The 10,707-nt window shown below is 36.0% G+C and overlaps 1 protein-coding gene across 1 annotated transcript; it reads right to left on the bottom strand.

Annotated features, from left to right (window-relative positions):
• Positions 1–167: 167 nt before the first annotated feature.
• mmd (monocyte to macrophage differentiation-associated) lies at positions 168–4,664 on the bottom strand. Its single transcript, XM_044101360.1, has 7 exons — positions 4,279–4,664; positions 2,526–2,607; positions 2,279–2,439; positions 2,084–2,158; positions 1,891–1,992; positions 1,733–1,802; positions 168–1,329 (listed from the first exon to the last, which is right to left on the bottom strand). The coding sequence occupies exons 1-7, from the start codon at positions 4,413–4,415 to the stop codon at positions 1,126–1,128; spliced, it is 831 nt and encodes a 276-aa protein (XP_043957295.1). The 5' UTR covers positions 4,416–4,664; the 3' UTR covers positions 168–1,125.
• Between the last annotated feature and the right edge of the window lie 6,043 nt (positions 4,665–10,707).

The following is a 10,707-nucleotide window of genomic DNA, read 5'->3' on the forward strand; positions in this document are numbered from 1 at the left end:
TTTTCAATAAAAGTCCAAATAAAAGTAGTTCTGCATATACAAGTTTGGTTGTAAAAATATGATATTTTGTGTCATAATTAATATTTTGCACTGTAAGAAGATTATGTTGGTAATAATTTGAGCTTTATTAAAATGTATCATTCTTGAACCGAGTCCAGACACCAAGCTGCAGTTATTGTCTTTATTGTCACATTACCAAGGTGATGTTCAGTACAGTGGAGCGTTCAGATTTTACAAAGAACCATCATCAGCCAGTGAAAGAGACAAAACAAAAGCAATTATTGTCTGCAAAACAGCCAGGATCATCAGAATCAACATAGAAAACAGACTGGATCACAAGAGAAGAGTCATGATTATTAAAACTTAAGTCCTCATGATATGAAACACTTTTTAACATTGGTGTGCAAGAATCACAAAACACACAACAGGACATGTTACACCACACAACAGCTCACACACACACACACACACACACACAATATTCACATTTTTATTTTTAAAAAAAATGGAAAGAAATGAAACTGCTTTTAATTGGGAGTCTCCTCATTTGGCTCATTAACACTCAGCTCTCCTGTTTCTCCTCTACATTATGAAATACTGAGGAATGCTACCCAGCTGCCACCAGAGGGCGCCAATCACTTCCAGTAGAAACAGACAGAGAGCATGAGCTAAACAGATATAAATAGAAGAAAACATGATTTACACAAGATTTTTGGTTCAGATATGAGAATAACTCTACCTTAACACTTTATTAACCAATTTAATTGTATTAAAACTTTGAAGTTTTTGTTATGCTGCCTTTATTTGTAGCTTTGGTTTCTTTTAGTAGAAATAAGAGCTGCTGATTTTTAGCACCTTTCTCGATTTTCTCCGGATGAAACGGATCGACCCTTAAAGAGGAATGTGACTCGCTTTGAGTGGTTTTAAAAAGACGCTATCAAACGTCACAAATACCAAAGCTTTGGAGATTTCTTCTCTTACAAAAACACTTGATTTCATCAGAGGACGGTGACAAACCTGCTTTCCTCCTGGTTACAAAACAGTAAACAAGTTAAGGTTGTTGTCGTAAACTTTTACTGTTGCAGCTTGGTTGGGCAGTGGGGGGGCGGCTGGGCGAAGAGATGGTCAGGACTGGAGGAGGGATTCGGAGCTCGGCGCTTTGTACAGGTACTTCCAGATGGCGTAGTAGTGCACGGCGGCAGCCAGAGCCACAAACAAGTGCCAGATGGCGTGAGCAAAGGGGATGACGCCGTCGCTCTTGAAGAAGAACACGCCGAGGCAGTAGATGAGTCCTCCACACGCCAGCTCCTGCAGGCCGTCCGTGTTGCTCTGGAAAAACAAAAACAGAGAAACATTTCTTCCTAGAAGCTGCACTGAAACTCAACAGCACGACGTTCTTTATAACCACATTTTCTCAGTTTAATTGTTGACTAAATAAACATATGAACTCAACAATAAATATATTTATTGTTTTTAATCTGTGATTCAACCATGATGTTGGTGCTAAATGTTACTTGACTCATTTAGTTTTCAAGTGTTTCAGGAACTCATGATGTAGCCTCAGCATTGGTGACGTCTGCTTAGCATTGAGATGCTATTTTAAGCTACAATATCTTCGCTGACAGGCTAACTCTAGTATAATTTTTGGATACTCTGCCCACCTCTGGGTAAAACCTAAATTAACAAGTTAAAGTCCCGCCCCTAATCGGGTAAAATGGTAGGATCTTCTTACCATTGATGTCATGACTGATGCAGGAAAAAATCCCATAGTCAAATAGAAGGCCAACTCCACCAGTTTGTACCTGAGAAGACAAACATGCGCAGGATGATTCCCCCGGGCCTCAGTCTGGACACCCGCCGCTAACGGCTCCCGTCTGAACAGAAACTCACTTTTCATGATAGTTGAAGACATAAATGGTCCCGGCAGCAGCCATGAGCCACACAAACCAGCGCATGTGAGCCGCCAACGGTCCGAGCTCCCGCAGGTTCAACCTGAACCGAGACAAGAACAGAACCGACCCAGAGTGAGGCTTTGCTTTCAACGGCAGCTGTGTGTGTGTTCTGCTCTAAGCCGGACGCTCACCAAGGTGTGTAAGAGGCAGCGATGAAGAAGTAGATGACGACGCGGTCACACATGTGGAAGCACTGCTCCACTGACCTGTAACACAGAGAAACTGGTGAAATTGGTTCCAGGAAGAGATGCTGAGTCACACCGCAGCACCAACATCAAGTAACATCTAAAATCTAAAATGGAGGAACTGAATGCAAACCGTCTCACCTCATGTGGCTCTTCTTCCAGGTGATGATGTGAAACACGGTGGAGACCACGAAGAGGGCGCACAGGCCCAGTCCGTACACCCAGGCCGTGATCCGCTCCCAGTTGTTGTCGGACAAGCAGTGCAACAGCGTCATTCCCACGAAGGCCGGCACGATGAGGAGCTGCGGAGACGAGAGTAAACAAACGGCAGTCAGCAGACATTCTCAGACCGGAGCGGGTCAGCGGCGTTCAGACAGACGGGACTCACTGCATGAGTGTAGCAGTTGGCAGCATGTTCGTAGACGGTGGGCTGGTAGCGGCAGTTAGCAGAAGCCCGTCGGTTCATGAATCTGAAACCAGAAAAGTGAAACTTTTGAGTCAGGAAGGCTCAAAAGAAAAACAGGCTGAAATATAAAACCGAGTTTTTGTTTTTGTCTCAGTAAACAATGCAGTAATTTCCATTTGCATGATTTCTTTTCTCTTTCTACCAGAAAAATTAATACTAAAGTCTTCAGTCTTTTGGTTTCAACTAGCTCATTTTTGAAGAACAATTTTGTTTCAGACTTTATAAATCATTTTATTTGTTGTTTTTCTTATTTATTTTATACATTTAAAATGTCTTCTGGTGTATTCCAGTGTGAAAATTTTCATTAAAATTTAAAGTTTATTGAACTTTGAGAATTGCATTAATATGTAATTATAATTATATTACTTGAAAATGGTCTCAAAACAACAATATTATCTTTTGTGACAATAACTTATGGGCTACTCTGGTGAGCGTGTTTGGAAATCACAACATCACCTCCAAACATTCAAATGAAGCTAAATATATAGGCCTGTCACAATAACAAATTTTGACAGACCATTAATTGTCCCAGAAGTTATTGCAATAAACGATAATATTTTGAAATCATTTTCAAAATAAACATTAAATTCTAAAGAACATTTAACGCTGGAAAATATTTTAAATATCCAAAATAAAAAAAATAAGACAAATAAAATCAATTATGAAATCTCTGTAAAAAAACAAACAAACAAAACTGTCCTTCAAAAACAGGGTTAGTTGAAACCAAAGCACCAGAGTGAAAACTTTTGTATCCAGTTCTTGATAGAAAGAGAAAAACAAGAAAAATGATAAATAATACAAAGGGAAACTACTGAGCTTGTTTTAATTTAACATGCAATTGATTTATTGCTTATTGCAACAGACCTATGAATATGTTGGCTCTGAGCTGATCCTTGATGCAATCATAGATCCAACCAACCTGTTTGTCCAACCGTACACCTCACCACTGTCTCACTGTCACAATATAACTGATCAAACTGATAGCAGTATTAGCTATCTTATGTAGTAATATTTGTTGCTTACTGCAATTCACCATTATCTGAACAGGTGTATGATAAAATAATAATGAAACAGTTCTGTTGTTTTTCTTATTTATTTTGTACAATACAAATGTCTTCTGGTGTATTCCAGTGTTAAAATAATAATTTATTATTTAAAATAATTTTAACACTGGAAAATGTTAGTATGCATTTGTAGTATGCATACTAACATCTGCATACTACAGATATTTCTATGCTTTATAATTTAAGCGCTTAAGCATATTCACGTGGTGAAAACTGTTTTAAATTCTTCTATGTAATAAAATAAATTCCAAGAAATGAGAATTACTTGATTGCAAAACAATTTAAATATTAAAAAGTGTATTATTTGGAAGTATCTAAAACCCCAAAGATGATTAATATAAATAATGATTAACACCGATTTCCAATCGAAAGACAAAGAGACCGAAAGTGAACCTTCCCCATTTTATTGAAAAAAACTGATTTTCATAGATCAACAGGCATCCAGGAAGTCTATCAAATTATGAATTGCTTTTATCATAACTGTAGCCTTAGATTAGTCAGTTGTTAAAACTTTGCATTTCTGGAAATTCCCATATAACTTATATAATCTTTATTCACACAAAAAATAAATTTTTTATTATCTAAAAGGAGCCAAAACTGCCTTCACTTACCTGTGAAAACCATAAACACCCTTCATATCTGCTCCTTTTACGTTGCAAGGATAAAAACAATAAAGACCTGTTGTATTTGAGGAGGAATAAAAGAATAATCCTGCCCGAGGAGCCACAGAAATCGAAAGGCCTAACATCCAGCTAGGGAGCTACAAGCTAACTGTAGCTACAAGGCACCGTCGGCATCACCCCGCCCACTGCTAAAGCTCCATTTTAGTCTTTTTCTCAACACCATTATGATGGGAACCCCGAATCAACGCCTCATCTGGAAGATGGAAATGTCCATAAGCACCAGCGTCTCACAGGTGGAAGCCCATAGCGCCCTGAAAACCAAGCTGCCCAGTCAGTAAATACAAACTGGATCCCGCTGTGCTCTACCGGTGTTCACTTAGTTGATTGGCAGTGGGCTGAACCAATCAGGAGCGACGCTACTGCAACAGGGGCCAATCAGCTTTGAGGTAGAGGGTAACATTATAAATATTAATTTTCATAAATTGTTTATACACCTGACCCAAAGGTATTATAGTTCAACAAATAATTTATCAATCAAACTAAAATTTAAACGTAAAAGAAAACTACTATAAATCCATAAATTAATAAAAACGATAGATAGTTTTTATAACTGTGTTAATCATGTATTAAATACACAATAAAATGAAACATGCTTTATTAAATAACTAAATAGATAAATTAACATGTTCTATCTATCTATCTATCTATCTATCTATCTATCTATCTATCTATCTATCTATCTATCTATCTATCTATCTATCTATCTATCTATCTATCTATCTATCTATCTATCTATCTATCTATCTATCTATCTATCTATCTATCTATCTATCTATCTATCTATCTATCTATCTATCTATCTATCTATCTATCTATCTATCTATCTATCTATCTATCTATCTATCTATCAAATAAAGAAACATGACACACAGACTATCATTCAAAGTCTTATCATTATTATTATAAGACAGACCACTTTGTTTTTGTTTTTTTGTTTGTTTTGTTTTGTGGTAAACCTCTTCTGACTTAATCTGAGTAAAAACCTTCAGACAGATTTTGTGCCATGAATCCAGACAGTGAACTGCACACACTGCCATGTCAAGCTGGTAAAGCCCCGTTACATAACAGCACTGTGACTCATTTAGTGCTGTTTAGATGTAAAGGAGTGTTTATGTAAGAACACAGAGGGCTTAGACCTCAAAAATAAACCTCTCTGGTGTTTCTGCCTCTTTTTGGGGAATATTTCTAATCATCAGCTACATTTCAAATGTTTGTGCACTCCCTGGTTTTGCTCAGACCTCTACAGACGTCGCAGTGCTGCAGCTAGGCAGTCGCTCATCATGGCTGCCAGGACTGGATGTAACTGATCTGAGTGTTTGACTTTCTAATCACTTTCTCAGGTGGGTCGAGGATGAGGTTTCTCTGCCGTTTAACCTGCTCCCACCGGAGACGTTGTGTCAGGTTACACGGGGAATTTCCACCTGGTCAAACGATCTTACTTCTAAAGAAACAACTGGGAGTACATGCACAAACTAATGGGTTGGATTTTATTTACTAATGCCGTGTTTTATTTTTATTTTTGGGTTGTAGTTTCCCAACTCTAGCTCAAAACAAACTTTGGTTTGATTTGCTCTTAAATTATAATATTTTGTATTTCGCACACAAATCATGCTAATATATTATTAAATAATTTTGTAGACAACTGTAAACTTTTTCCGAATTCTGTCCAAGGTTTGAAAAGATAATTAAAAAAAAACACCTAAAGGTCAGAAGTTTGATTTTATATGAAACTTGAGTGCGATAAATACTAAAGTATGAAATATCGCACACTGCTGGTGAAAAGTTTCTCCTAAAAAGATGTAAATCAAAAACTGTATTCAGGATAATAATAATAATAACAATAATAATAAAATGTAGTTTACAACATACTCTACATGTAAATCTCTAAGTGCTACTGAATTAAAACAAAAACATTAACCAAAGTAAAAACAATAAAAACTAAAATATTTATCGCAAGATATTAAGTAAAAGAATATTAAAACAGTGATTGAGTTTATGCTTCAAATCTACAAATTGTACAATAATGAACCTTAAATTTCATTATTTATTAGTTTGTTTTTATTATTTTCTAAAGGACTCCTATCCTACTGCAAAATAGTTGACATGCAGACGAGCATTATGAAAAACAGACTGAAGTTCTGCATGAAGCTCAAGAATATAAAGCAAAACACTTGGATCAATTTTTATTTCACTCATGAACCAGATCTAACGCAAGATAGAGAGAAAAAATATGAAATAATTGTTGTGGATTTGCAGGAAATATCTCCAGTAGCAGTCAGTCCTGCAACAAACCTGAAGAGGCCTCTGACTGCAGACTGTTGTTATATGATGGTCTCATAACTATCATGACAGGCTAACAGCTCCATATCCAGGCAGAAGAGACAATATTCCTCAGTTACACCATCAGTTGTTGCAAAGCACTGCTAATCCACCACGTTTGCTTTTGCCACTCCTCTGCCTGGCCGTATGTTTAGAAACCCGATCAGAGAGACGATGGAGTCGGATTTGATCCTGCGTCTATTGAGCAATCAGGAATTAAAAAAGTGACTTCTTCTTGTTTTTTAAAGGCTTTCTAAACAAAATTAAATTTTAGAAATAGCTAAATATCTAATAATTAGCTGTGAAGCTTCTTTTAAATGTTATCTTGCAGATTCTTAAAGGCACATGAACGTATAACTTGAATAAAAAACTGAGCTTGCATGTAAATATGTCACTTGTACAGGTTTAGAACCAAATAAAAGTGAATACTGACACCCAGAGAGCATATTTGGGTTTTAGCAGAACTACTTTCAGGACTCTGCTGTCAAAAATGTCCATGCAGGAGAGCAACTTGAATTAAAGAGGCTTTGTCTACACGTGGCAGCAAGTTAATTAGCTTTCTAATTGGTTTACACTTTCTTGGACAGGGTGTGTTGGTCACATTCAGTCATGGTATTCTAAAATCTCAACCACAGTGTGAAGGTCAGAGCCTAAAATTAAGTGGGAAAGTGAGTTTTTAGTTTTTAATCTATGGTTCTTCTGTCCTTTTTGAGTTTTATTTTTGTTTAAGTTTGTCTGTGTTGAAGTAAATAACATAAAATGTAGCCAAATATTTGTCTTTTATATGCCTTTTCATACCAAACAGAGCCTTTAGTGCTCCTTCTCTACAGTTTCCTGTCATTGAATCCCATTTAAAATGAATAAATACATTAACTCTGCAGTTATACTTCTATTTTTCTGTTAATTGCGAAGGTGAACATATTTCTTTCTTGCATTTTGCTACTCTGGGTTTCATAACATGCCTCACCACTACATTTAAAAAATAGTTTGAATAATAATCACTAAAACATGCTCAGTAAATTCTGAAAATAAATAAATATTATTTTATGCGGCAGTGAGGACTGAAGATAAAAAAAATTGGATTCACAAATAAGTTTAAACATATATTTAATGGTAATTTTTTTTTAAGGAAATTTTTGTGTGTTCCAGCTGACTCAGGTGGATCACATGTTGATGGGATCCCAGATGTTATCTTGAATAATTACTCCTCTAACGGCTCCTATCATCTCCAATGATGCAATGAATCAATATTCAAGTCCAAGAACAAACATTTAAGTAGTACTAGTGCTAATAATACAAGTACTTTTCACTTAAAAATGTGATCTGTGCCTCTATGAGGAACTAAATCAGATACATATTTTATAACTTTCAAAGCGTCTGCGGTCCGAACGGTCATCCAATCAAACTTCTCTACAGAAGCTGGTAATTATTAGTTATATTTTCTTTTTATTAGTTTCCTTCGTCTTGTTATGATTTGACGATAATTCTGTCGGCTCCACTTGCTCAAAATCGATCTATATCTGATAGCGTCCATTATTATTTCCGTAAACAATGCGCTGCTCTATGACGTCAACGTTCTTCTTCTGCGCATGCGGCTCGCTTTGAGGGCCTAACCGTTCTCAAGAAGACAGATTGTCAGTTTAGTTGTATGAACGACCTCACAAATGAATGAATGAATGAATGAATGAATGAATGAATGAATGAATGAATGAATGAATGAATAAATGAATAAATAAATAAATAAATAAATTGGATTGTAGCTAAAAAATTGGAATTGAGCACTGCTGTGTAAATTAGTCATACTGTATATTTTCCGACATAGAAACACATTTGACAGCAGAGTAGCACTATTTTAACATATTTTTACTCAAGTAAAAGTAAAGTGTAGCTGTTCTGTGTGCTGTGGTGGCGCAGGGGTTAAGCACAACCCACATATGGAGGCCTTAGTCCTCGACTCGCTGTTGCAGATTTGATTCCCGGCCTGGCGACCTTTGCTGCATGTCTTCCTTCTTCTCTCATTACCCACTTTCCTGTCAATTAACTTTATAATAAAGACCCCAGAGCCAAAAAATCTAAAAAAGTAGCTGTTCAAGAAATTACTCAATTAAGAGTAAAAAACTATTTGGTAAAAAATCTACTCAAGTATAAATCATAACATCATTTAATATTTAAAAATTACATCAACAGACAAACCAATATACATTTGCATGGAAATTTTGGAGTTCAAAGACCAAAGTGAAAATAATTAATATCAATAACATAATTACAAAGTAGCAAAATCAAGCAAAAGAGATTTTTTTTTTTTCTAAATCAATTTATTTCACAAACCGGGGCCTTTTAAATTATTAAAACCTTATTAAAACTTATTTAATTTGAACAAAAACTGCAGGTGTGCGCCTGGCTGTTAGAGCTGGAATTAATCTGTCATCAGATCAGGACCACCTTGGACAGATGTATGTCCAAGGTGTCTAAATAATTATGCGTAAAAGTTAATGCTTCAGGCTGAAGATCATGGCTGCTTTCCTGCTCCCGGTTTATCTGCCTCAGTAACATCTGTCTGACTTAATCTGTGTTTCCATTCTTTGCCATAATCTGCAATAAAACTCTGGTTTAACAGAACCCTGCTATCACAATCTGCAAAAAACCAGCTAGATTAATAGGGTGTAAATGATAATTTCCAGAAAACGGTGTAATTTAAAAACTAATTAATTAGTCATGTGCACTGTTAGCCTTTGCTGTATTTTCTACAGCTAAATACCGCAAAATGCCCAGTAAAACTAACATAAAACATCTTTACAATTAGTTACTGTAATTTGCATTGCATTATGGGTAAAGGACATAGTATTACAGTAACTTACTGTATGTTTTGAAGTTGCAGTAATTTACTGTTTACACATTGCAGTAGTGGTACTGTATTTATAATATCTTGCACTGTTAGCCTTTACTGTATTTTTACAGCTAAATACATAAAATGCCCAGTAAACTAACATAAAACATCTTTACAATTAGTTACTGTAATTTGCATTGCATTATGGGTATAGTACATAGCATTACAGTAACTTACTGTATGTTTTGAAGTTGTAATTTACTGTTTACACATTACAGTAGTGGTACTGTACTAATAATGTCTTTGCGCTGGCCATGTAAGAATTCAATTTGATTTCCAACGGTCATCATAGATGTTTCATCGTTGTTCCCTGTTTCTGTATTTTTACTCCTTTAGTGGTTAACATATTTTTAAGGCAGAAAGAGAGCATGTACTTTTGTTTTTTTCCACATCCTAGCTAACATTAATATGCAGTTTATCTAGCTACGTCATCAAGGGTGGCTTCGCTTCCAACGTTTTTCTGATGACGTTTGTTTTAAACTCCGAAGCTTTTTCCGTCCAAGTGCAAGTGCAGCTCTGTCGCTGTGGGCTCACACTGCTTCAGCTCTTCGCAAGACAGGTAAAAAAACCACTTAGAAAACTGTTTGAAGCCAATGTATATTTTAGATGGAGCTAACGTAACTTATAGCATCATGCTATAACTTAGCATGAGGTGAAAGATAGAAAAATATGATGGTGTTATTTTTTGAGCTGGTTCGGAATTAACGTTAGCTAAGGTGCTAATTTTACCGAAGGTTTTAGCTTGGCTTTTGCCGCTAAATCTTCCTCGAGCGACTAGCTTTGGGTTGAGATAAGCTCAGTGCTGAGTGTCTGTTAGCATTGTTGTTACATCCTTTGTCGAACAATATAACGTTAACTGATAATTGATCCCCCCTTTTTGAAAATACATCTAATAACTGTTCATTTGTTTAAACCATGACCTTGCAAATGTTAAGAGTGCAGATTAGCTAGGTCAACAAGGATGAATTCTAACGTTGTTCTTTTTTTTTTTTGTCAGATGACTTTTTTAACTCCCAAGCTTTTTCCTCCAAGTGGCTGTGCAGTTCTGTCCTGCTGAGTGCTAACATAGTTTCAACTCTTGAAAAGACAAGACAACAGGTAAAAAGACAGCTCTTCAAACATATTTGAAGCCACAAAATAGTCTGGAAATG

This window comes from Gambusia affinis, linkage group LG19, assembly GCF_019740435.1.
Source record: "Gambusia affinis linkage group LG19, SWU_Gaff_1.0, whole genome shotgun sequence".
Taxonomy (NCBI): Eukaryota; Metazoa; Chordata; class Actinopteri; order Cyprinodontiformes; family Poeciliidae; genus Gambusia; species Gambusia affinis.